This window comes from Chlorocebus sabaeus, chromosome 1 (genome assembly GCF_047675955.1).
Source record: "Chlorocebus sabaeus isolate Y175 chromosome 1, mChlSab1.0.hap1, whole genome shotgun sequence".
Classification (NCBI taxonomy): Eukaryota; Metazoa; Chordata; class Mammalia; order Primates; family Cercopithecidae; genus Chlorocebus; species Chlorocebus sabaeus.
In genome coordinates this window covers 74,919,521-74,947,045 of record NC_132904.1, presented here as the reverse complement: position 1 = coordinate 74,947,045, position 27,525 = coordinate 74,919,521, and the positions used below count along the sequence as shown (strand labels likewise).

At 42.7% G+C, this 27,525-nt stretch overlaps 1 protein-coding gene across 1 annotated transcript in view; it reads left to right on the top strand.

Annotated features, from left to right (window-relative positions):
- The first annotated feature begins 674 nt into the window (after positions 1-674).
- The window catches only part of GAB2 (GRB2 associated binding protein 2), a 208,416-nt gene continuing 181,565 nt past the window's right edge, over positions 675-27,525 (top strand). Inside the window, exon 1 of the mRNA XM_008020277.3 lies at positions 675-853. Coding sequence (XP_008018468.2) covers positions 779-853 — 75 coding nt within the window. The 5' untranslated portion in view covers positions 675-778. The remainder of the gene's footprint in view (positions 854-27,525) is intronic.

Genomic DNA, 27,525 nt, shown 5'->3' with positions numbered 1-27,525 from the left:
ATTTTGAATAGCAGATGACTGGGACCCCTCCTCCCCCACACACCTGAATTGGAAACTTGGCTAGGCTTTGTACAAGCCCTTGCCCTTAGGCAGTCCATAAAATGGGAACAATACTGAAGACAATCCTGTAAGCCAAGAGTGCAAAGGCTCCAGCGCGTAGTAGGTCCGTCTCCTCCTCCCGCCGAGGGGCGCCAGAGTTAAGGAACTTCTTGCTGGGAAGGGGTCCCTCCTTTCAGCAGGAACCTGACCCGCAGAATGGATCGGAAACGCGAGCAACCCTCGGATCCCTTCCCCGTCGATGCTCGGTGAAAAATCGATCGACGACCGAGGGCGCGCAGTCCCTTCTCCGCACGCCCGCCAGCGCTAGGGGCGCGGCCGCCTCCCCGGCCTCCGCGCCCGCGGCTTGAGGCCTCAGGAGAAAGCGAGATTCCGGGGCGCGCCGGCGGCGGTGGCTTTCTGTGTCCTGGCGGATCCCCAGCCCCGCGTCCGCGTGCGCGGCGGCCTCGGGGGCGCGGCGGGAGCGGGCGTGGCGAGCGTCCCGGCCTTCCCTTCGCAACTGCCCCCGCGCGGCCCGGCGGAGAGTGCGGATTGCGCGCGCTCGGGGCGGGGGAGCGGGCGCGCGCGAGGCCGCCGGGCGCGCGCCGCGCCGCCTAGTCCCCGCCGGGCCGCCCGCCCCGCCCCTGGCCTCCCGCGAGCTGCGCACCGCCGGCCGCTGCCCCAGCTGCCCGAGCCCGCGCCCTCGTCCGCGCGACCCAGCGGCGGGCTCCAGGCCGGCAGCATGAGCGGCGGCGGCGACGTGGTGTGCACCGGCTGGCTGAGGAAATCGCCTCCCGAGAAGAAGTTGAGGCGCTATGTGAGTGCGGGCGCGGCCGCCGAGGGGCGGGCGGGCGGGGGGCGCTCCGGGGCCTGCGGAGGGCCGGGGGGCTCCCGGAGGGGCGGCAGGCTGGGGAACTCGGGCCCGGAGCCGCGGGGGCCGGGGGCGAGGAGCGGCCAGGGGCGTGTGGGGTACCTGCACACCTGTCACAGGTGCGCCGCCGAGGGGCGGGGCGGGGCGGGCGGCAGGTTGAGGCTGCGGCTCCTGCTCCGCCAGGCGGGCGCGGCGTCGGCGCCTCCCCAGGCGGTCTGCCCGTAAACTAAATATAGTGTCGAAGTTTGTATTGATGGCTTCTGGAGACCGACAGAGTTGACTCTCGGGGCTGGGGCTCCGCGGCAGCCCCTAGCAGCTTCAGCCCGCAGGTCGGGGAGAGGGCGGGAAAGGGGGGCGTAGGCTGTGGGCCCGCGCGGACGGCCCCACAAAGGGCGAGCGCCTTACGCCCTCTCCTTCCCTTTCTCCGCCCGCCCCTCCCGGCCGCCGGCCTCACTCCGTCCGCGGCTGCATCACGGGCAGCGTCAGCGGCATGTGCAGCCCTTGTATTAAGTGACTCATTTGTTTGTCCCCCTTCTCTCCCTTTATTCCGTTCGTCTCTCACAGGCGCCTCCCCCGACCCCGGTGTGACACTGCAGTTTGGTCCCCATGGCTGGCCCGGGTTTGGGACCTGGCAGCTCCCGGGTGTCTGGGGTCGGGAGAGATCGAGGCTCTCGGCGCCCAGGTGTTGCCAACCCACAGTGTTTACTGACATCGCTGGAACAGCCTCTTCCCTCTAGATGGGGAACTGGCAGTTTGGGGGAGGTGGAACGGCGTGGCGCTGAGCCGTGGAGTTCTGGCTTTTTTTTTTTTTTTTTAACCCCTCTCCCCAGAGGATGCCTTGCCTGGTGAGGTCAAAGTACAAGATGGTGCCAGTTACTGAGATTTTGCCGAAATGGTCCTGGGGTAGTCGCGGGAGTTTGGAAGTGGGGGTAAGGTGGCTGGAAGGTTTCAAGGTCTCTCATCCGCTCCCTCTCCTTTTCCCATGAAATGCCCTTGTTTAACGGGCTGTGGTGCCAGACTCCGGGATCACTCCCACAGCCTGGAAGGGAGCCGTTGCCTCCAGCTGCAGTGCATCAAGGGAGCTCGGAATAGACCCTGCCCTCTGTCAGCTGCACCAGTGGCTGTCCATGGGGGGAGAAGCAGAAGCCTACCAGAATTTCCTGTCTTGGCTCCCCAGATCAGAATCAAGGGACTTCTGGCCTGTGGACTGAGGAAGTGACATTCTGTTTTTCAAAGGAAGTGTTGTTGTTGCGGAGTGCAAGTGTGTGTGTCAATGAAATCAGGCTCTTACGTAGATGTTTGCTAGGAAAAAAAAAAAAAATCTGATTTAGCACATGACTTTTGAAAGTGGACGTGGATTTATAGGAGGGATGAAGCAGTGAATTGTTCATCTCAGTTTGAAAGCTCATTTTTAGGAGTGTCTATGTAGCCAAAGTATAATTATTAAGAAATAAACTTTTTTCCTCTTCAGGCTTGTATCAGTTCGTTAGGAAGGTTGAATACTTTAATTAGGATTAAGGAGCAGTGATTTACTATTAACAATTTAATAAATATTTTTAAAACTTTGTCCCAAAGAGCTTCCGAAAATTATCTTTACAAATAGATTTCCATACAAGCTAGTGGAATAGAGTGTCCACAGTAAAAAAAAAAAAAGAAAAAGTGACCCTTAGTTTTCAAATTTGAACACTACACTAACCTTGAAACTTGCTTTTGAAACAATTTGCAAACAGTATGACATTGTATCTCCATTTGACTTACCGCTCCTTGAACGCTCACCCAGACTCTCTTTATGACCCATTTCTTGGGTGTTTTTGTTCCCAAACAACTTTAGTTCAAAATAACCAGGTTTGGAGGCATTTGGGTCAAGCACCTTTTTCACTTATTTGAACGAATCTAGAATCGTGTGATGGCCTTAACTTCTCTTTCCCATCTTCCATGCACCTTCAGCCCATCAGGTGTCAGACCTTAACAGCTTTCAGTAACAGCTTTTCTTGGGCCAGGATGCGATGTGTTCACTTACATGACTGGAAGCCTCTGCCCTTTCGGAAGTTCAGTTTCCCCCCAGTTGAAACTGCTGATCTGTGTAACCTTAAGCTTCTGGGGAACAGTATTCTTTTACATCTACTGTTTTTGGGGGTATTAAGAATTTTTGCATCCTATTGTAAGTTAAAACTCTGCTAGTTTGCTTATTTCAGTAGAGGCCAGAGTTCATCAGAACCAAACTTGGAAAGTATTTCCCAGCCTAATGGCTGTATATTTACCCCAAAGTAGCTGCTGCTTCTGGTATACATCATAGTCATGTTATATTGTAGACTGAGAAATCCTCATTATAAGAATGCCTCAAGCATATGAGATAAGGGGAAAAAGTAGTTGATGAACTAGGTTATAACTATTTAAAACGATTTTTTAAAAAACTGATTTAATTCGAAGGCTGGGCGCAGTGGTTTATGCCTGTAATCCCAGCACTTTGGGAGGCTGAGGCCGGCAGATCACTGGAGGTCAGAAATTCGAGACCAGCCTGGCCAAAACCCCGTCTCTACCATAAATACAAAAATTAGCTGGGCGTTGTGGAGGGCACCTGTAGTCCCAGTTACTCAGGAGGCTGAGACATGAGAATCGTGTGAGCCTGGGAGGCTGAGGTTGCAGCGAGCCGAGATTGCACCACTGCACTCCAGCCTGGGTGAGAGAACGAGACTCCATTTCAAAGAAAAACAAAAAACTTACTTAATTTAGAAAGACAAGGAGGTGCAGAGGGGGGAAACATCTTAGAAGAAGCAAAGGCAAATGTCTGAGCAATTAGTTTTCAGGGATTTTTTTCATCAGCCTTTTCTAGTTAATTATAAGTATAAAAGATCTATCTGCTATTTGCTGAGTGCCCTGGAGAAATTACAAAAAATGACTTTGGAAAATGCTGACTATTGCCCCTGGGGCATCCTGATACAGTTGCAGTGGGAGGTTGGCAGGAGTAACCACCCTCCCATCGTGCCTCAGTGTATTTGTGTGTGTATGCGTGTGCATGCAAATGCATATACACGTACATGTATATAAATCTTAAACAGAATTTTCTTGAGGAAAAACATTTTATTAATATGACCTACACTGCATTGTAGTTTTCTATCAATTTCACTGGGTTAAAAGATTTAGGGAATAAAATTGGCAGACTGCCCCCTAGTGGCTAACTTGAAAGTTGTGCACAAATTTTAATGAACAACTGCATTAAGGTTAACAGTAATTGTTTATTTCCATTGTATTTATTAAATATACTTATAAAATCTGTGTCCCAGGTACGTCATCAGGTGCTTGGAATAAAAATTCAGTAAATAAAAAGAAAAAACATTAATCCAGCCTTTCAGTCTTAGCAATGGCTTTGCCTTCTCCTTCACAAAGAAAATTGAAATGATGAGGGAGTAGTTATCTGTATGTACCATGAATGGCCACACTTTCAAATTTACCTATATCTGCCTAGTTCCTTTCTTTCTTCTTTCTTTCTTTTTTTTTTTTTTTTGGCAGAGTTTCGCTCTTGTTGCCTAGGCTGGAGTGCAACGGCACAATCTGGGCTCACTGCAACCTCTGCCTCCTGGGTTTAAGCGGTTCTCCTGCCTCAGCCTCCCAAGTAGCTGGGATTATAGGCATGCGTCACCACGCCTGGCTAATTTTGTATTTTTAGTAGAGATGAGGCTTGACCATGTTGGTCAGGCTAGTCTTGAACTCCTGACCTCCGGTGATCCGCCCACCTCAGCCTCCTGAAGTGCTGGGATTACAGACATGAGCCACCACGCCCAGCCTGCGTAGTTCCTTTGTGGTTTCCTTAGAGTGGATGAAGTGCGTCTTCTATCTGAGCTAATCTTACTACTTGTACTTTGAATCATATCTTCTCCTCCCTACTCAAATAATTCTTATCCTGTAACACATCTTCAATTTCTTTCTCTCTCTGTACTCTCTCCTTTTCTTCAGGGTAAACTTGGTTTATGCAGTCTTCCTTTCTCCCACCTTCTCAGTCTGCTGCAGTGGAAACCTACTTTGTTATTTACCAAAGCTATTCTCACAAAGGCAGCAGCGATACCCAGGTCACTAAATTCAGAGGATGATTTTTTACTCCTCATTTTAATTAATCTCTTCACTTCATAGTTGACCACTCTTTTTTAAAACACCTTCCTCTTGTCTTGGCCGACACTATAAATGCCTGTTTTTTCTCCTTTTCTGGCTACTCTGTATCTCCTTTGCTAGACTGACCCCTTTATCCAGTCCTTAAATGTTGAAGCTCCTGGCCAGGCGTGCTGAGAGGCTGAGGCGGGCAGATCACGAGGTCAGGAGATCGAGACCATCCTGGCTAACACGGTGAAACCCCATCTCTACTAAAAAAAAAATACAAAAAATTAGCCGGGCATGGTAGCAGGTACCTGTAGTCCCAGCTACTTGGGAGGCTGAGGCAGGAGAATGGCATGAACCTGGGAGGCGGAGCTTGCGGTGAACAGAGATTGCGCCACTGCACTCCAGCCTGGGTGACAGAGCCAGACTCCGTCTCAAAAACAAAAAAACAAAACAAAACAAAAAAACGGTTGAAGCTCCTTTATAGTTATAATGGCTTTGTGATTTCTGCCCTTTGGCAACCTTGTCCATTCTACTGGCTTCAGTTATCATTTGCATGGTGGTCATCAAGTTAAATTTCCATCTCAGAGTTGTGTTCTGAACTTCAGACTTACATATCCAAGTGTTAACTGGGCATCTCTATTTGAATGTTTCCCAGTCAACACAAACTCACCACTTCCAAAACTAAACTCTTCTTTGTTCATCTCGACTCCACATCTGCTCAGTAAACAGTGCCACTAAGCACCCACTTGTTCAAATGAGAAACTTGGGAATCATCTTTGACTCCCTGTCACCCACTATCCCACATCTAATCTGTCACCAAAACCTGTTAGTGGTATCATCTAAATATCTTTTGTTTATACGCTTCTTCATCCCCACTGCCGTGACTTTTAGGATTAATTATTTTAGTAGCCATCTGTTGAGCACTTACTTTGTACCAGGCACTATACTTAGACCATTGATCGTTTAATGTAGTAATTTAGCCGTATAATAATGGAAGCAACTTGCCCAAAGTCATCTAGCTTTGTCCTAAAGCCTGGGCTTTTAAAAAAAAATTAAACATTTCATTTTGAGGTAATTCTATATGCACATCTAGTTGTAAGAAATAGTAAAGATTTATGCAACCATTATCCAGTTTTCCTTAATGGCAACATCTTTCAAAACTATACTACAATATCACAATCAGTATATTGACAGTGATACAGTCAAGATACAGTACACTTCCATTACAATAGTAGTTTGTATGTTGCCCTTCTATAATATTCACTACCATCCCACCTCTACCACATCCTTAATCTATGACAACCACTAATCTGTTCTCCGATGTTTCGTGTGTCTTATTTAAATGGATTCATGCAGTACTTAAGATTTTGAACTTTTTTAAATTCAGCATAATTCTCTGAAGATTCATCCTCATTTCATGTATCAACAGTTAACTGTTTTTTATTGCTAGGTAGTGTTTCATGGTATGGATGTACCACAGTCTGTTTATTTAACCATTCACCCATTAGTTCTCATTTACATTTCCCTTGTGGTTAATGATGCTGAACATCTTTTCATATGATTATTTGCCATCTGTATATCCTCTTTGGTCAAATGTCTTCAAGTATTTTCAGTATTTTCTATATAGGTTTTTTTTTTTTTTTTTTGAGACAAAGTTTTGCTCTTGTTGGCCAGGCTGGAGTGCAATGGCATGATCTTGGCTCCCCGGGTTCAAGTGATTCTCTTTTTTGTTGTTATTTCTTTTTTTTTCTTTTCCTTTTTTGAGTTGGATTCTCGCTCTATCGCCAGGCTGGAGTGCAGTGGCACAATGTTGGCTCACTGCAACCTCCGCTTCCCAGGTTCAAGTGATTCTCCTGCCTCAGCCTCTTGAGTAGCTGGGACTACAGGTGTGCGCCACCACGACCAGCTCATTTTTGTATTTTTAGTAGAGACAGGGTTTCAGGATGTTGACCAGGATGGTCTCAATCTCTTGACCTCATGATCCGCCCGCCTTGGCCTCCCAAAGTGCTGGCATAACAGGCGTGAGCCACTGTGCCTGACTTTCCTGGTTTTCTTTTTTCCTACACATTTTATAGGTTTTGTTTTTCCTTTAAGTCCATGATCCACTGTGAGTTAATTTTCATGTAAGATGTGAGACTTAGATTGAGGTTCTTTTATTGTTGTCATTGTTGTTGACAAAGCCATTCTTCTTCCCTTTTTCATCTTTTCAGTTGTACATATTTGTGTGGGTCTGTTTCTGGTGTCTCTCTTTTGGTCCATTTTTCCATGTGTCTATCCCTCTGCAAGTACCACATAATCTTGCCAACTATAGCTATATTGTAAGTCTTGAAATCTGGTAGCCTGATTCCTCTACTTTATTCTTATTTTTCAAAGTGTTTCAGCTATTCTATTTTCTTTACCTTTCAATACAAATTTTAGAATAATCTTGTTTATGCAAAAAAAAAAGTCTTGCTGAGATTTTGATAGGAAGTGCATTAAGCCTGTGTACCAATTTAGAAAGAAATTACAGCTTTACTATATTAAATCTTCCAGTCCATGAATTTATTTTACATTTATTTATATTGTCTTCCTTGATTTCTTTTTTTCTTTTCTTCCCCCCGCCCGCCCCAACCCCCCACTCCCCACCCTGACAGAGTCTTGCTGTGTCACCTGGGCTGGCGACAGTAGCACAGTCATGGCTCACTGCAGCCTCAAATTCCTGGGCTCAGGTGATCCTACTGTCTCAGCCTCCCAAGTAATTGGGACGACACCTGCCTACCACCGTACCTGGCTAATTTTTTTTATTATTTGTAGAGACAGGGTCTTCCTATGTTGCCCAGGCTGGTCTCAAACTCCTGAGCTTAAGCAGTCCTCCCGCCTTGGCTTCCCAAAGTGCTGGGATTATAGGTGTGAACCACCATGTCTGGCCTTCTGGAAGAGATGGTGTAGAACTGGTATAATTCTTTAAACCTTTGGTAGAATTCTCCAGATTAAACCATCTGGATCTGGAAATGTCTTTGTTAGGAATTTTTTACATTTTTAATGTAATTTCCTTAATAGATACAGGGTTATTCAAATTACTTCATATTGAGTGAATTATAGAAGTTTATGTTTTTCAAGAAATTGGTCCGTTTTGTCTAAGTTGTCACATACATGTGAGTGGAGTTACAGTATCCTGTATTATGCTTTCAGTGTCTGCAGGGTCTGTAGTGGGTCTACTGCTTTATTTTTTTTTTTTTAACTCTTATTCCTGCATACCAACATTGCTTCATTATTATTTTTTGTTTGTTTTTTGAGTCAGGATGTCACTCTGTCACCCGGGCTGGAGTGCAATGGCACGATCTCAGCTCACTGCAACCTCCACCTCCCAGGTTCAAGCAATTATCCTGCCTCAGCCTCCCAAGCAGCCGGGATTGCAGGCATGTGCCACAATGCCCAGCTGATTTTTATATTTTTAGTAGAGACAGGGTTTCACCATATTGGCCAGGCTGGTCTCAAACCCCTGACCTTAAGTGATCTGCCCACTTTGGCCTCCCAAAGTGCTGCAATTACAGGCATGAGCCACTGTACCCGGCCTCTGATGTTTTTTATATAGGAGTTTAAATTATTCATTTGAGACTTTTCCTCTTAATGTATTCATTTAGTGCTATAAATTTCCCCCTCAGCACTGCTTTAGCTGTGTCCCACTAATTTTGTTAAGTTGCATTTTCAATTTTTATTTGCTCAGTGTTTTTTTTTTTTTTTTTTTTTTTTTTTTACTTTCCTTGAGACTTTCCTCTTTGACCATGAATTATTTACAAGTACATTGTTTGGTTTCCAAATGTTTGGAGATTTTCCCATTATTTTTCTGTTTCTGACTTTTAGTTGGAGTTCATTGTGGGAGTAGAGTAAGTTCTGTTTGATTTCAGTTATTTTTAACTTGTTAAGTTTTGTTTTATGGCTGAAAATGTGGTCTATCTTGCTTTAGGTTCCATGGGTACTTTGAAAAGAATGTTTATTCTGCGATTATTGGGTAAAGTATTTTATAAATGTCAATTAGATATTTGATAGTGATACATTTAATTCTATATCCTTGCTGATTTTTCTATCCAGTTCTTCTGTCGATTGTTGAGAGATAGGGGTTGAAGTTTCCGACTCTAATTGTGAATATTTCCATTTCCCGTTTCAGTTCTGTCAGTTTTTATTTTACATATTTTATTTTTTTATTTTTTATTTTTTGGAGATGGAGTTCTGCTGTTGTTGCCCAGGCTGGAGTGCAATAGCACGATCTTGGCTCTCCGCAACCTCTGCCTCCTGGATGCAAGCAATTCTCCTGCCTCAGCCTCCCAAGTAGCTGGGATTACAGGCATGTGCCACCACACCCGGCTAATTTTGTATTTTTAATAGAGACAGTGTGTCTACATGTTGGTCAGGCTGGTCTTGAACTCCCGACCTCAGGTGATCCGCCTGCCTCAGCCTCCCAAAGTGCTGGGATTACAGGCTTGAGCCACTGTACCCAGCAGTGTCTCACGTATTTTAGAGTCTCTGGTAATTTATTTCGCTCTGTCTACTTGTTATCTATTATTATAGCCTATATCTGATAATATAATTATTCCTGCTTTCCTTTTATTGATATTCACATGATACATCTTTTTCTATCCATTTACTTTCAACCTACCCATATCATTGTATTTGAAGTGATTTCTTATAGGTGGCATATTGTTGGGGTGTATTAATCCGTTCCTGCACTGCTGTAAAGAACTACCTGAGACTGGGTAATTTATCAAGAAAAGAGGTTTAATTGGCTCACAGTTCCACAAGCTGTGTAGGAAGCATGGCTGGGGAGGCCTCAGGAAACTTACAATCATGGTGGAAGGTGAAGGAGAAGTAAGCACATCTTACATGGCTGGAGCAGGAGGAAGAGAGTGAGGGGAGAGGTGTTACACACTTTTAAATAACCAGATATCACAATAATTCACTATCACAAGAACAGCACCAAAGGGGAAATCCACCTCCATAATCCAATCATTTCCCGTCAGGCCTCACCTCCAATATTTGGGGATTACAGTTTGACATCAGATTTGGGCAGGGACACATACCCAAACCGTATCATGGTGCATGTTTTTAATCCACTCTGCCGATTTATGTCTTAATTGGCATATTTAAATTTACATTTAATGTAATTTCTAATATGTTAGAGCTTAGTTCTGCCATTTTATTTTTTGTGTTCTGTTTTTGTTTGTATTCTTCTTGCCTTCCTGTGAGTTTCTTGAATATTTTTTAGAATTCTATTTTAATTTATGTAGTGTTTTTGAGTGTATCTCTCTATACAGCTCTTTTAGTGGTTGCTTTAGGTATTATACTGTACATACAATCAGTTGGTGTCATCTTATAATCTAAATGAAGTCTGTATCATCATTTTACAAGTTTAAGTGTAGAAACCTTACCTCCCTTTATGTCCTTTTGCCCTCTTCCATGTATGATTGTCTTAAATATTTTTTCTGTATCAGACAGTGCTATAATTTTTGCTTCAATCATTAAACCTAATTTGGAAAATCCAAAAGGAGAAGGAAAGACTATTTAATTACATTTTTGTTTACTGTGTACTTTCTTTGCTGATGTTTTCAGGTTCCTCTTTTTGTCATTTCCTTTCTGTTTAGAGAACTTCCTTTAGCCATTCTTTAGGGTAGACCTGCCAGTGATAAATTATCTTTGTTTCCTTCATCTGAGAAGGTCTCATTTTTCACCTTCATTCTGATGTTTTCACTGGATATTGAATTACTGAGTTGACACTTCTTTTCTTTGAGCACCTGTAAAATATTGCATTCTTTCCTTCTGGCCTGCATAGTTTCTAATGAAAAATCCCTGGTCATTCCAATTGCTTTCTGTCAGGAGGTAAAATGCCATTTCTTTCTGTCTTTTCTGTCTTTCTGTTTTTCTGTCTTCCTGTCTTTCTTTCTTTCTTTCTTTCTTTCTTTCTTTCTTTCTTTCTTTCTTTCTGTCTGTCTGTCTGTCTTTCTGTCTGTCTTTCTGTCTGTCTTTCTGTCGTCTTTCTGTCTTTCTGTCTTTCTTTCTGTCTTTCTTGACAGTTTCGCTCTTGTTGCCCAGGCTGGAGTGCAATGGCACAATCTGGATTCACTGCAATGTCTGCCTCCCAGGTTCAAGCAATTCTCCTGCCTCAGCCTCCCTGGTGGCTGGGATTATAGGCGCTCACCACCACACCCAGCTAACTTACTGTATTTTTAGTACAGACAGGGTTTCACTATGTTGGCCAGGCTGGTCTTGAACTCCTGACTTCAGGTGATGCACCCACCTCAGCCTCCCAAAGTACTGGGATTACAGGAGTGAGCCACCACGACCCGCTCCCGTCTTTTTCTCTGGATGCGTTCAATGATTTTTTTTCTCTTTAAGAATTTTGCGATATGTCTTGGTGTGGAATTTTTTTGAGTTTATCCTGTTTGGAACTCACTAAACCTACTGAATCTGAAGGTTTATCTTCTTATTACATTTGAGAAGTTTTCACCCATTGTTTCAAGTGCTTGTTCAGTCCTACCCTCTTTCTTCTCTTCTTCCAAGAATCCAGTGACACAATTGTTAGATCTTTTGTTGTGGTTCCATAGCTTCTGTAGACTCTGGTCATTTTTTTTCAGTCTTTTTTCTCTGTGTTATTTCTACTGTCCTGTTTTCCCATTCACTGATTCTTTTTCTCTGTTCTCACTATTCTGCTGTTGAGCTCACTGATGAACTTTTTATTTTGGTTATATTTTTCAGTTCTAAAATTCCATTTGGTTTTTCTTTACATCTTCTATTTCTTTACTGAGACTTTGTTTCTTTTTGGAGGCTTTCCAATTTTCCATTTGTTTGTTTGTACCTGCATTTTTATGATGACTCCTTTAAAATATGTGAAAGATAATTCAAACGCTTTGTTACCTCAGTGTTGGCATCTGTTGATTGTCTTTTTCATTCCATTTGAGATCTTCCCCATTCTTTGTATAATGAGTGGTTTTCTGTTAAAACCTGGACATTTTTGGCCAGGTGTGGTGGCTCACACCTGTAATCCTAGCACTTTGGGAGGCGAAGGCGGGCGAATCACCTGAAGTCAGGAGTTCGAGACCAGCCTGGCCAACATGGCGAAACCCCATGTCTACTGAAAATACAAAAATTAGCCGGGCATGGTGGCAGGTGCCTGTAATCCCAGCTACTCGGGAGGCTGAGGCAGGAGAATTGCTTCAGCCCAGGAGGCGGAGGTTGCTGTGAGCCAGGATCATGCCATTGCACTCCAGCCTGGGCAACAGAGCAAGATTCTGTCTCAAAAAAAAAAAAAAAAATTAAACTTGGACGTTTTTGTATTATGTTGTGGTACTCTGGATCTAATGTAAACCTTGTGTTTTATCAGGATTTCTCTGACCCTGCTCCATCGTGGGAAGGGGACACTGCCTTAGTACTTCCAAGTAGAAGTTGAAGTCCAGGTTTTTCATTCTACCTCCATTGACACTCCCGATAGGAAGGCAGTCTTCATTACTCCTGTGAATGGTTGAAGGTTCCAACTTCCCATGTGGCCACTCTTCAGTGACTCCACAGGGATGGGTGCCTTATTACCAGTTTTGGGGTATGAATATCTCAGCTTTCTACTTGGCTATCTTTGACAGTACCCTAGCAGGTGTCACCTGGCCTCAGTGACAACCTCTGAAGGGTAGAAGTCTAGGTTCTCACTCAGTTTTTGCTGATGTGGGTGAGGGTTGGACCAGAGTTTTCTCTGCAGAGTGTGGCTGGAGTAGAGCAGTTATTGTTTAGCAGTTTCATCTCTTGCTAGGCTGCCCCTTTCCCAGTCCTTTGGCTAGAGAGAGCAGACTTTCGTTGGGAATTTTTTGGTCTACACGGGTTGGTGTTTCTGCCATGCTGACTGCTTCAGCTCCAAGTCTGAGATATATGAGGCATAAAACTCATGGAATTTATCACTGTGTCATTTTTTGGGTTCCAGTGTCTCTAGCAAATCCGCCGCCGCCTTTTCACATTTTAGATTCTTCTTAAGTTTGTTTTATTTATAATATCTAAGGATTTTAGTTGTACTTAGTGGTGGGAATAGGGAAAAGTATGTCTATTGCATTTACCCACTGTGTATGGTCTTGAATGTTGCTTGTACAAAAGCACTTGTTACCAATAAACATCTAGTATAGTAGTGGCAATTACTAGATATTTTATTCCCATGTTACCAGAGGAGAAACTGAGCACAGAGCTTAAGTGCCACACATGGTAAGTAGCAGACCCAGGACTACAAACCAAGTCTTCTCATTAAAATCCATGTTCTTGGCCGGGTGTGGTGACTCTCGCCTGTAATCCCAGCACTTTGGGAGGCCTAGGCGGGCGGATCACGAGGTCAGGAGATCGAGACCATCCTAGCTAACACGGTGAAACCCTATCTCTACTAAAAATACAAAAAATTAGCCGGGCGTGGTGGCGGGTGCCTGTAGTTCCAGCTCCTTGGGAGGCTGAGGCAGGAGAACGGGGTGAACCCGGGAGGCAGAGCTTGCAGTGAGCCGAGATTACGCCACTGCATTCTAGCCGGGGTGACAGAGCGAGACTGCATCTCAAAAAAAAAAAAAAAAAATCCGTGTTTTTCCCACATGTTTTCTGTGAAATAGGATTCTGCCTTTATTTTTTTAATTTTTACTTTTTGTGGATACATAATAGTTTTAAATATTTATGGAGGCATAAAATTTTGATACAAGCATATAATGTCTGCTTAGGAGACTCATCACCTCAAATGTTTATCATTTCTTTTTGTTAGGAACATTCCAATTCCACTGTTGTTATTTTGAAATATACAATAAATTATTGTTAGCTATACCTGCTCTATCTTGCTACCAAATACTAGATCTTAGTTCTTCTAACTGTATTTTTATACCCATTAACCATCCCTTCTTTATACTTCTCTTCCCACTGCCCTTTCCAGTATCTGATAATCATTATTGTTTCTCTATCTCCATGAGTTCAGTTTTTTAGCTTCCACGTATGATTAAGAACATGCAGTGTTTAAATTTCTGTTCCTGGCTTATTTTGCTTAACATAATGTCTCTAGTACCATCCATGTTGTCACAAATGATAGGATTTCATTCTTTTGCATGGCCGAATAGTATTCCATTGTTATTTGTTGTTTTCAAGACAAGGTCTTGCTCTATCACCCAGGAGTGTAGTGGTACAGTCTTGGCTCACTGCAGCCTCAACCTCATAGGCTCGAGCGATCCTGCCACCTCATCCTCCTGAGTAGCTGGGACTACAGACATGCAGCACTCGGCCTGGCTAATTTTTTGTTTTATTTTTTGCAGAGGTGAGGGCTCACTATGTTGCCCAGGCTCATCTCGAACTCCTGAACTCAAGTGACCTTCCTGCCTTGGCCTCCTAAAGTGCTGGGATTAAAGGCATGAGCCACTGTGCCCAGCCCTGAATAGTATTTCATTGTGTATATGTACCACATTTTCTTTATGCATTCATCGATTGATGGACACTTAGATTGATTCTGCATCTTGGCTACTGTAATAAGCATGGGAGTGCAGATATCTCTTCAATACATTGATTTCCTTTCTTTTGGATATATAGCCAGCAGTGGGATTGCTAGATCATATGGTAGTTCTATTTTTAGTTTTTTGAAGAACTACCATACTGTTCTCTATGGGGGCTGTACTAATTTACATTTCCACCAACAATGTATGAGGGCTTCCCTTTCTCCGCATCCTTGCCAGCATCTGTTATCACTTGTCTTTTTTTCTGTACATACTTAGCATATTTTACAAAAAAAAGAGAACTGTGAATGCCAGCATATATGACTTTGAGCTCCTTGTATATTCTAGTTATTAATCCCTTGTCAGATGAGTAGTTCGCACGTATTTTCTCGCATTCTGTGAGTTGTTTCTTCACTTTGCTTATTGTTTCCTTTGCTGTGCCAAAGCTTTTAAGCTTGATGGGATCCCTTTTGTCCGTTTTTGCTTTGGTTGCTTGTGCTTTTGAGGTCTTCTTCAAGAAATCTTTGCCCAGACCAATGTCCTAGAGCATTTCCTAAATATTTTTACTAATAGTTTTATAGTTTCAGGTCTCATATTTAAGTCCTTAATCCATTTTTATTTCATTTTTAAATAGTGAGAAAGATAGGGGTCTAGTTTCATTCTTCTGCATATGGATATCAAGTTTTCCTAGAACATTTATTGAAGAAACTGCCCTTTTTCCAGTGTGTGTTCTTGGCACTTTTGTCAAAGGTGACTTCTGCCCTACTTTAGCATAGCTAGATCTAATCTTCTGTTTACTATAGCCCATTTGCAAAAAGGTAGCCATTTACAAATGTTTAAATGACGAGGTGATTTTAAACTTACATAGTACTGTCATAATTATCCTGCAGTTTAACTCTTTAAAACTCAAGCGTTTATTAATTTTCTTCTTAAGCTATAGGGTAACCCTAGCAGTTTTTAAACATTTACACTTGGTAAATACGTTTAAGTGATTCGCTATCCTTGATTAGTGTCTTAGTCCATTCAGGCTGCTATAACAAAATAGCCTTAACTGAGTGGTTTATAAGCAACAAACATTTACTTATAAAAGCTCTGGAGGCTGACAAGTCCAAGATCAAGGCACTGACACATTCAGCTTCTGGTGATTGCCCACTTCCTCATAGACAATGTCTTCCATTGTGTCCTCACATGGTTGAAGAGGGAAAGAAGCTCCTCTGGGGTTTCTTTTATAATGTCTCTAATCCCATTAATGAGTACTCTGCCCTCATGACCTAATAACCTCCCAAAGGACCCACCGCCTAATACTGTCACTTTAGGGATTAGGATTCCAACATATGAATTGGGGTGGTGGGGTGGGCTGGGGCATTGTGAGGCATAAGCATGCAGTTCCTTGCAATAAGATGGTTCTTTAAATTTTATACAAAGTTACTTTTAAAAGTTTACTCATGGCCAGGTGTGGTGGCTCATGCCTGTAATCCCAGCACTTTAGGAGGCTGAGGTGGGCAGGTCACCTGAGGTCAGGAGTTTGAGACCAGCCTGGCCAACATGGTGAAACCCCATCTCTACCAAAAATACAAAAATTAGCTGGGCGTGGTGGCATGTGCCTGTGATCCCAGCTACTCGGGAGGCTGAGGCAGGAGAATTGCTTGAAACTGGGAGGCGGGGGTTGCAGTGAGCTTGTGCCACTGCACTCCAGCCTGGGCGACAAGAGTGAAACTCCACCTCAAAAAAGAAAAAAAAATTAAACAGAAATGAAAATGTATTAAGTATAATTTAGTTCAGTAATTTATCAAGCAATTAGTATGTGCCAAGTGCCCAAGTTCTGGGACTGCAAGGAAAAAAAGCAAAGGCTTCCTTACTTCTAGGCCCTGACTAGATAGAAGTAAGCCAAGAGAAGGCTTTTCAGGTGGAGGGACCACTAAGAGTGTAGACAAGGTAGCGAGGACATACACAGTGTGTGCAAGGACACTAAAAACAGTTTGGTGTTGCTGGATTATCAGCAGGATGATTGGAATAGAGGGCTTTGAAGCTGGAGAGGTAAGAGAGAATACCTGGGCTGGTAAGAATGGGGGAGGGGAAGGTCTTCAGAAACTAGAGTCCATTCAAGATTTGTTTGTAGACTATCCTAGGCAGCCAGGGCAGTATTCCAACAGATTATTTGAATATTTAAATAAATACTCTATTTGGATCAGATAACCAGATGGAAATTCCTTTTAGTAGGTTTCTGTCGTGGTCCTAATCACTGGATTATTTCTTTGATTGTGTTCACAGCATTAAGGAGACTGTTCTAACCGGTTCAAGGCTAGTCTCCTGAGCTTTTTTATCGTTCACATTGGATCAGAACTTCTCATTTGGAAGCAACTCAAGTGTCCATCAACGGATAAGTGGATAAGCAAAATATGATGTGTGTGTGTTCATATATATACACACATATACATATCACATATGTGCTATCTGGTATACATATATATACACATACATACACACACACACACACACACAGGAATACTGTTCAACCTTAGGAAGAAAACTTTAATACATGGGCATACTTCACCATAGATGAACCTTGATGACATTATGCTAAATAAAATGAGCCAGTCACAAAAGGACAAATACTGTATGATTCTACTTATATGAGGTACTGGAGTAGTCAAACTCGTTGAGACAGAAAGTTTAATGCTAGTTGCCAGGGGCTAGAAGTAGGGGACAATGAGCAGCTATTGTTTAATGAGTACAGAGTTTCAGTTTTGCAAGATAATGGGTTCTGGACATTGGTGGTAATGGTGGCAACAGCAATGTAAATGTACTTAATGCCAACTGAGCTGTACACTTAAAAATGATTAAGATGATAAATTTTGTAATCTGTACATTTTATGACAGTTTTTTTTTTTTAAACCTCACTTGGTAAAGGTTAGTAATTGGTCTTGCTAATATTTCTAACCCAAGAGAAAATACAGGATGTAATCTCCACAGCCTTGAATAATTATGGAATATTCTCTTAGTGACATGTAAGGACCTGAGGCAATGAAGTTGCACAGAGCTGGAAAACATGCCTGCTGCTTCACTTAATGAAACAACCTTTTTTTTTTTTTTTTTTTTTTTTTTTGAGACAGAGTCTCACTCTGTCACTCAGGCTGGAGTGCAGTGGCACAGTCTTGGCTCACTGCAGTCTCCGCCTCCTACGCTTAAGCAATTCTTGTGCCTTAGCCTCCAGAGAAGCTGGGATTACAGGCTGCACCACCATGCCTGGCTAATTTTTTTGTATTTTCAATAGAGATGGAGTTTTGCTCTGCTGACCACTCTGGTCTCGAACTTCTGGCCTCAAGTGATCTACCTGCCTCAGCCTCCCAAAGTGCTGGGATTACACACATAAGCCGCTGCACCTGGCCTTAATGAAACAACTTTGATGTTGCTTTTTATCTCTAGCTAGAAAGGGACAATGGGATATGGTAATTTCAAGCTTGTAAGAAATGCTGAGAAATACAGGTTCCTGAGCAGGCTGTTGTCTACATCCAAATTAATTTTGACAGGTGTTTATAGAGCATATACTGTATCCTTCCCCTTCCCAATGTAATAAATCAGTACTCAGCCCTGACTTCAAGGCATTTGCAGACTAGAAAGACTAGAAGTCTACATGTGAAACAGAATGATGCCCTTTTATGGAGTTATCCGGGCACCAAGTTGCGTGAAGGCAGGTGCTCTTGGTGTAGAAGTTGGAGGGGCTTCCTGGAATAGGAGGTGGACGTGTGAGTTGGACTCAAGAGATAAGGGCCTAGGAAGGAATATGGCGTTCAAAATGAGAAAGAGGTGGTGCACATGGGGTGTGGGGCCAGTAAAATTCCATCCAGAGTGAAGGAATTTGTAGCAGAAAGCAGGAAGAGTTTTGAAAGTTGAGAGCTGGGGGAAATATTTTACAATTCCCAGTAAATGCCTTAGATGGTAGGATGACATTTACTGATAAAGAGCATCACTAACTCAGTGAGTCTTTCCCTCTCAGATGGCAACTCCTTCAGTGTGAAATGTCAGTGTATTTTGACAATGTTTATGTTCAGAAGACCTCTCAGTGTTTCAAAGGCCTTAGGGTCATTAAGCAAATGACTTAAAAGAATTAATTCACTGAGGCCACTTCTTTGTCTTTAAAATTAGACTAATGCTTCTTACTTCATTGGGTTTGCAGGTTTATGAGAATAACTTGTGAAAAAAATATTAGCACAGTGTCTAGTCCAGAGTATTAAGTGTTGGGGGAGGTAGCATAGGGATGATGTTGACTTACATTTATTAACCCATTCATAGGAACTCTGAACATGAGTGTGGGTGTCTTCACATCCGTTTCAAATTTGGACCATACCTGGAGTGTACAATGTCAGAACATAACTGAAAGTCTCAAACTGGGTACCACATCAAATTTTAGGGAGTTAATTTTTCCTGAAAGGAACATCTCAAGGGTCTGCTAGGCTCATGGAAGGGAAATTAAACCACACAGGGATTTGTCTGAAGCTATGACTTTGGCTAGTCCCTGGGAAACAGGTGTTTGCTGGGGGATGTAAAGATCAGTATGTGAGATCCTGGGGCCAATGTTTGAGAATGGTTTAAAACACAAAAACTTCTCAGTAAGTGGTAACCCTTCAAAGCTCAGCTCAGATTGCCTACCCTGCAGGATCCTCCAAAGTGAGCCGCCTTCTGGACTTGCTTCCATGACACTTTTTTCATCTCTACTTCACCATTCTCACGTTGATCTATGAGTCTCCCTTTGCTAGATTAGGAACCCTTTACTTGAGACTGTAAGCAGCTTGGTGCAGGCTTGATGCCGCTCATCAGGCAGCAGCTATCATCAAGGTACTTTCAAAAGTCACTGATCTTCTTTATAACTAATTACCCCTCTACCCATTTTCGTGCTGGCTTCTTCTTATTTATTTACTTGTTGTCAGAGTAGTGAGTGAGTTCCTTAGGATCTTTCAAAGTGATCAGTTAGGGTATTTTTTAGTATTATCATAAGCTCACATGTTTAAACATATTCCATGCATTTGAATCTAACTGTTAGAGTTGCTGTCCTTATTGAAAGTCAGATTATCCTCTTTAACCAGCAGGAGCCTCTTCAAGTTGATTTCTGGATCCTTTTGACGTGACCCTACTAATCTTTGATAATTTCTTTGCTCTCTGGTATGACAAGATGTTCCAAGTTTATTTTGTACATTTTCTGACCCAGACCTGGAATTAGCTAGCCATTTCCTCAGAGTCCTGGTTTCTTTTAGTGAAAGTGATGTGCCAAAATCCATGATGGGCACTAAGGGTGCTAATTGCTATTGCTGTTATTTTGGCCACACACTTATATTTTACATGGTTATAACCAACATCAGTTATCACTTTGTATTTTTTTTATTGTAACTATCATTGTGAATGTTTTCACTTACATCTACATAGTATTTTTTCCAATTTTTAATTATGAAAAATTTCAGTCATACACAAAAGTAAAGAAAATGGCATAAAGAATATTGATGCACACAATTTCAAATCTTATCAAGGTTTCATCACATTTCATCTATCCATTTTTCTGTTTCTTTGCTGGAATATTTAAAACAAATACTAGACATGTACATAAGTCTTATAAATATCACGTAAGTGAATGTACCACACCTGTGTGCACATTCCCCAGTTAAACATTTGTTACTTCCAGTTATTCACTGTCATATACAGTGCAGGCCTGTCGTGTCATACAGGTGGCAGGTCTGAGAGTTTCACCCATGTTCATGAGTCATAACATTTAGGTGTCATTAACTATTACCACAGTTCATTTGGAAGATTTTCTCAGGCAGACAGTGTATCTTTCCTTAGTGTGCATTGGAAGAACATACCAGTTGGAGTTCTGCTGGCTTGCAAGAGTAGGGGAAAGTGCTAAGTTTTACATATAGTATCATGAGGATTGTTGAAATGAGTTTGTTGCTTTGATCTTTTCATATAATCTCCTAGAGGAAAACATTGAGTATAGGCTAGGAGTGTGTGTGTGGGGGTGGTGTGTGTGTGTGTGTGTGTGTGTGTAGCTATTCACAGGCATGACCATAGCACAGTACAGCCTCAAACTCCTGGGCTCAAGTGCTCCTCTCACTTAGCCTCCTGAATAGCTGGGACTATAGGTGCACCGTTGTGCTTGGATTTACTTTTTTGGATACCAACAGAGACTACAACTTATTGAGGCTAAAACCTGTTAGAGGTCTACTTGAAGATACTGTCGTTAACAGGTAGTAAGTATCTACAGTGTACATCGTATTCCCCTCAAAGTTTATAGTCTTGTTGGGGAAGCAGCTTGAATTATAATGCCGGGCAGTACATACTACAAAAATGACAAAGACTAGTGCCATAGTAGTCCAGAAGAGATTGGTCTAGTGTGGTCAGTGAGGTAAATGTTATAAGACCTATGTTTAGATTTTACTTGTGGATACTCTGCCATTTCACCTCTCTGCACTCATTTCCTCATACATTCTTAGGACTAATTTCACCTGCCACCTTGTGGCAGCCATTCTTGTACCATCCGCCTCATCAGAATGAATTATGAAGCTCCCTCCTGCAGCTCACCTGTGTCACTGTCAGGCTTCAGTTCCACTCAGTAACTGTTGGTTTACACTGTGCTTCCCCTAAAATGGTAGCTTTTCGAGTACACTATGCCCTTTGTTCATGTTCTTGTAACCTTGGTACCTAAAGCACAGTAAGTTATTGGTTCATTAGTGCTTTATATGCTTTTAAGTTTTGAACAAATATTACTCAATTGGTTATATTGCCTTGGCGAAAAAAGAGTTTGAACTGGAATTGAATTGAGAATGTGATTTGGTTTGGGGTTTTTTTGTTTGTTTGTTTAGCGACAGGTTTTGGAAACTTTCATAGGGTATGCTATTAAAAATGGAATTTTTTTGTTAATACTTGTTTTATTCACAATAAAGTAATTATAAACACACATCACAAAAAAAAATGACAGTATTAATAAAGAGCACTTGTAATACTCCTAACATTAACCAGCCTAACAAGCCTAACCAATGTTACTCCAATGTTACTCCAGTGTTACTCCTAACAAGCCTAAACATTAATATTTTAGAGTATTTCCTAGTCTCTTTTTCCTGTATTTATATGTGCTATGTATATTTTACGAAATGAGGGTGAGGCTGTTTCACTCTTTGTATGCTTTAAGCTAATATATTGAAAATATTTCCCTGGCCGGGCGCAGTGGCTCACATCTGTAATCCCAGCACTTGGGAAGGCTGAAGTGGGTGGATCACCTGAGGTCAGGAGTTCAAGACCAGCCTGACCAACACAGAGAAACCCCATCTCTACTAAAAATACAAAATTAGCCCGGTACAGTGGCGCATGCCTGTAATCCCAGCTACTCAGGAGGCTGAGGCAGAAGAATCGCTTGAACCTGGGAGGTGGAGGTTATGGTGAGCCAGGATCGTGCCTTTACACTCCAGCCTGGGCAACAAGAGCAAAACTCTGCCTTAAAAAAAAAAAAGAAAAAATATTACCAGGTGTCACAAAATAGGTTAAAACCTACAACATAGGTTTTAATGACCACAGAGCTTCTCAAGCATGTGTAATAAGGACACTATAAACCAATATTTTTACTGATTCTTGATGTTGAATTAAATTATTTTAATTGTTACTTTACCAAAATTTGTATCAACAAAAACTGAGGTATAAACTTGTTCTTATAGCTCTCTCACAATTATAGATCAAAACAAATTTACAAATGCAAAACTTCAGAATCCATATAATTCACATTAACAACAGTAGATATTTTGCTGAAACTAAATTGGTGATTCAGATGTGAATATTGAATCAACTTCTTTGACCCCTGTCTGTCCTGTGTCCCATACTTTTTTCCTACCACATTTCTTTGTTTGAACTACAGTGAAACTTTGTGTAGCAAGCCATTGTCTTTTAATTAGTATGACCACATTATTTATAAGCTGTCACCTCTGTCCTTTCTGATTAGCCATTAGTATATGAAAATTAAATAACTTATTAATTGATATCTGTAAGATTTTAAATGCAAATGCTGGCAATCAAGGAATAGCATTCACCTGCAAGATGATCATTCAGATAGTCGAGAGTATGCTTATATTTTTTAAGATCATGCTTGAGATGAAAACTCAAGATTGAAAAAAGAAGTGTGTACTGGCTTTCAGATCCCTGAGGATATGTTCGATGCTATTTTGAAAAATCCTCATGTAATCATAAAAAGCACGAGCTCTGAGGTTAGTCCTGGATTGGGATCCAAACTAAACCTCCCATATGCTTTGTGGGTGTGGGCAAGTTGCTTAATCTTTCTGAGCTTTAATCTCCTACTCTGTAAAATAGAGATAATGACAACCTTAGCCTGTTAATTGAATAGGTTTAGCTTAGAGGGGTGTGAACATGAACGATTTTGTTTTTCTCCAGTCAGAACTCCCAACTGCTCTGTTCAAATCTCCCTTCTCCTCTCAAGGACAGATGATACCTTAGGCAGAGTTCACAACCTCCTGGTTACACTGGGTTACTGAAAGTTGACCATTTGAAAAGTTCAGTATATCTAATTGAAAGGTTTACTTACTCCTATTACTCTAACCAGGTTTGTGGCTATTGGGATATGAAGTGAGAAAAGGTAGACTTGGTTTATTTTTGAGATGGAGTCTTACTGTCACCCAGGCTGGAGTGCAGTGGCATGATCTCAGCTCACTGCAACCTCTGCCTCCTGGGTTCAAGTGATTCCCCTGCCTCAGCCTCCTGCATAGCTGTGATTACAGGCGTGTGCCACCACACACAGCTAATTTTTGTACTTTCAGTAGAGACAGGGTTTCACCATGTTGGCCAGGATGGTCTCGAACTTCTGACCTCAGGTGATCCGCCCACCTCGGCCCCCCAAAGTGCTGGGATTATAGGCATGAGCCACTGCGCGAGGCCTGGTTTATTTTTTCTACTCCTCTTCCCCATTCTTCACCTTGGAGAGTGTAGGGGTGGGAGGAGATATAGTCTCTCTCTGAAATTTCTTCCCTGGCCCTTCTGGTCTCCATTTGTTCCAGTGCCCAGTTGCCCAGTGTATAAGATGAGCAGGAAGGCGAGGGACAAGGATACGTGTCTTTTAACTGGCTGCTCTTGGGTCCTCCTAGATGGCATTTACGGGTTGCCTATCTCGCCCTGTCTGTGGGTCCACTCCCCACTGTTGTGAGTTCTTTGGAGGGTGGGCTTCCTCACTGTGTGATCTCCAGACCTCGAGAAGAAACTGGTATTTAGTTCTTTTCATCTCTTTCAGGACATCCTCACTCTCCCCTGGTACCACCTGGCCGGGGTCCACTTGATTATTGGGCAGCCCTTTTGGGTGGGGAACTGGCAAGTGAGCTTAAGACCAGCAATTTCTATGGACTGCATGACCCAGGGAAGACATATCTGTGCCAAACAGTGGGGTAACAGCAGTGCTGCTCCTTCTTGCTCAGTTTCTTCTTCCTCTGTCCAGATTGGTGCAGGCCAAATCTGAAAGTTGACTGCCTGATCAGATATTCATAAGACATTACACTTTGTAAAAGTTTTTGCCCCAAACCTTTTCTTTTTTCTTTTTTGGTACCCCTAGTCTCTGTAACTGATAATCTTGGAGCCCACCATGGGGTAGGGAGAGGACCACCCCAAAATACAGCACATTATACTAGGTCAAGGATTCCAATATTTCCCCTTATCTCTGCTCTTCTTTTGTGGACTGTGGAGGGAGAGGGACAGTGCAGGAGCACAAGGTTGGGGTAGAAGATCTCATAGTATAGCTTCTTTGTTTTTTGGTGTTTTTTGAGATGGAGTCTTGCTCTGTCGCCCAGGCTGGAGTGCAGTGGCGCGATCTCAGCTCACTGCAATATCCGCCTCCCAGGTACAAGTGTCTCCTGCCTCAGCCTCCCAGTAGCTGGGACTAGCGGTGTGTACCACCACGCCCAGCTAATTTTTATACTTTTGGTAGAGATGGGGTTTCACCATGTTGGCCAGGATGGTCTTGATCTCTTGACCTCATGATCTGCCCACCTTGGCCTCCCAAAGTGCTGGGATTACAGGCGTGAGCCACCACACCCGGCCCATAGTATGGCTTGTTAATAAATCCTTTAATTAGCCTGGCACCAGTTATTGACTGCTGTCTTTACCTTGTGGAGAACTCATCTGCTGTCTTTACCTTGTGAGGAACTCTTCTCCTCTCTGTCTTTAGTTGTGAGTTCTATTTACCAATTGTGGGGCAACTGAAAAAGTCTCATTCAGCATTCTCTTACATAAGTGATATTAAATATGATAATGCCAGGCACGTTTTAAACACTCCATAAATAAATGGTAACTGTTAAAATTATTGCACTGCCAAATTTATTTGATTCTTCTGTTCTTGGATATTTTAGTCCTTTACTATTTTCCGCTATTTTATAATAGATAGGCTGTGATGATCTTTAGAGCAAAGACTTTTCTCCTTAGGATGAATTTATACAAAGGAGGGTCTGATTCAAGGGGTATAGTTATTTGTAAGGCTTTTGACGCATCATACCAAATTGACTCTCAGGAAGGATAGTTTTGGCTTCTCTGATTATTCCTTGATGTTAGACATTTTAATTTTTTTAATACTTGGTAATTTGAGAGGTGAAAAAATAGTTCCTTGTTTTGATTTGGATTTCTTTGATTGCTACTGAGTTTGAATATATTTTCATGTATTATTGGCTCTTTTTTTTTTTTTTTTTTTTTTTGAGACGGAGTCTCCCTCTGTCACCCAGGCTGGAGGGCAGTGGCCGGATCTCAGCTCACTACAAGCTCCTCCTTTCGGGTTTACGCCGTTCTCCTGCCTCAGCCTCCTGAGTAGCTGGGACTACAGGCGCCCGCCACCTCGCCTGGCTAGTTTTTTGTATTTTTTAGTAGAGACAGGGTTTCACCGTGTTAGCCAGGATGGTCTTGATCTCCTGACCTCGTGATCCGCCTGTCTCGGCCTCCCAAAGTGCTGGGATTACAGGCTTGAGACAGGGTTTCACCGTGTTAGCCAGGATGGTCTTGATCTCCTGACCTCGTGATCTGCCTGTCTCGGCCTCCCAAAGTGCTGGGATTACAGGCTTGAGACAGGGTTTCACCGTGTTAGCCAGGATGGTCTTGATCTCCTGACCTCGTGATCCGCCTGTCTCGGCCTCCCAAAGTGCTGGGATTACAGGCTTGAGCCACCGCGCCCGGCCTATTGGCTCATATTTTAAATGACTTGCTTGTTCAAATGCGAGGTGCTTTTTGATACACTTTATTTGTGTAATGGGGAAAACTGTGTGACTTCAGGCATTATAATAAGGGAACTTGGAATAACTAGAGTGGGGAATCTCCACCAGTAGGGAGGGAAAAGATTGACCTGACCTGATGTTTCTGTTAACTCAGCAGCTCCCTTTTGAGACCTTTGCAGTTGTGATTCCATAGATTTCCCCCAGGCAGCCTTTTGATCTTTATTCAGTTTCAAGGCCTGCCTCAAATGTCACATGCTTTGTGATACTTCCTGATATCCTCCTGAAGGAGATTTATCTTCCCTCAACATCCTGCCTCTGTGCAGCTCCTATGACGTTGCAGCGTGACTGTGTTTTTAGTCTCTTCTCTTAATTATGGGACTTCTCAAGGACAGTCATCTTTCTTTTCCAACCTGGTGTTGGCACACAGGTACCCGAAGAAAGAGATAAGATGGTGGAAAGTGTTGCAAGAAAGTAGAATAGGGTGATTAATTCCTCTTGGAGTGGGGCGGTGTCAGAGGCTGCAGAGAAAATTATAATTGAGCTGGGGTGTGAAGAATGAACAGGAGTTCATCTACAGATGGAAAAGTAACATTTCACATAATGAGAACAGTTTAAAGACTTAAAGATATGAGCTCATGAATGTTAAGGAAAGGTGTATGGATGGAGAGGGTTGAAGAACAGGATTCAAGTGAGTCTCTCTGTTCTCCCCAGTACTCCCATGTTCATTACCTTTGCCCACCGTGGTCTGTGCTTTGTTCAGAATATCTTCTCTCTCTCCTGCCTCCTTAGACTCTATCGGTCATTCCACGAAGTTACTGAATACCTGTTATGTACCATGCATCAACAGAAAGAGGCAAAAATGGGTTCATGGACAACTCAGAATGGCATCATAGGAATGTTAGCCCCATCCTGAAAAGCCAGACAGAGTAGTGCCTTACCCATATTCCTTTTCGACTGCACTGATTGTTCCTAACAACTGAAACATTTTCTATTATAGCATCTGTAGATAAAATAGATAACAATCAAAAGAGTTACAATTTATTTCGTCCACTGTGATTGAGATAATGGTTTCTTTCAAACTAGGCTTAGACAAAGAAAATACAGTTTTCTTTTTTTTTATTTTTTTTTTTTTTGAGATGGAGCCTCGCGCTGTTGCCCAGGCTATGGTGCAGTGGCACAATCTCGGCTCACTGCAACCTCTGCCTCCTGGGTTCAAGCAATTTTCCTACCTCAGTCTCCTGAGTAGCTAGAATTACAGGTGCATGCCTCTACGTCCAGCTAATTTTTTGTATTTTTAGTAGGGATGGGGTTTCACTGTGTTAGCCAGGCTGGTCTCACACTCCTGACTTCGTGATCTGCCTACCTCTGTGCTCCCAAAGTGCTGGAATTACAGGCATAAGCTACCGCACCCAACCAGTTTTCATATTTTCTATAGCTGTCTGCTTCTCTGTCAGTTCCCATCTTTGTTCCAGTTTCTTTTGCTTCACGATACATCTTAGTCATGATAAAGCATGCCCAAAACTTAATGGCATAAGTTAACCATTTTATTTTACTCACAGATTCTGTGGATCAGGAATTCAGAGAGGGCATGGCAGGAACTTGTTTCTGCTCCCCAATATCTGGGGCTCCAACTGGGAAGGATTGAATGGCTCAGAATGACTTGACTGCTAGGAACTGGAATCCTCTGAAAGCATCACTTACGTACCTATCACCAGGGCTGGGATGACACAAAGGCTCTGCTCAGCTGCAGTTGTTGATGAGAGCACCTACGAGTGGCCTTTACATGCAGCCCAGGCTTCCTCTCATGGCAGTCTCTAAGCAATCAGACTGCTTACAT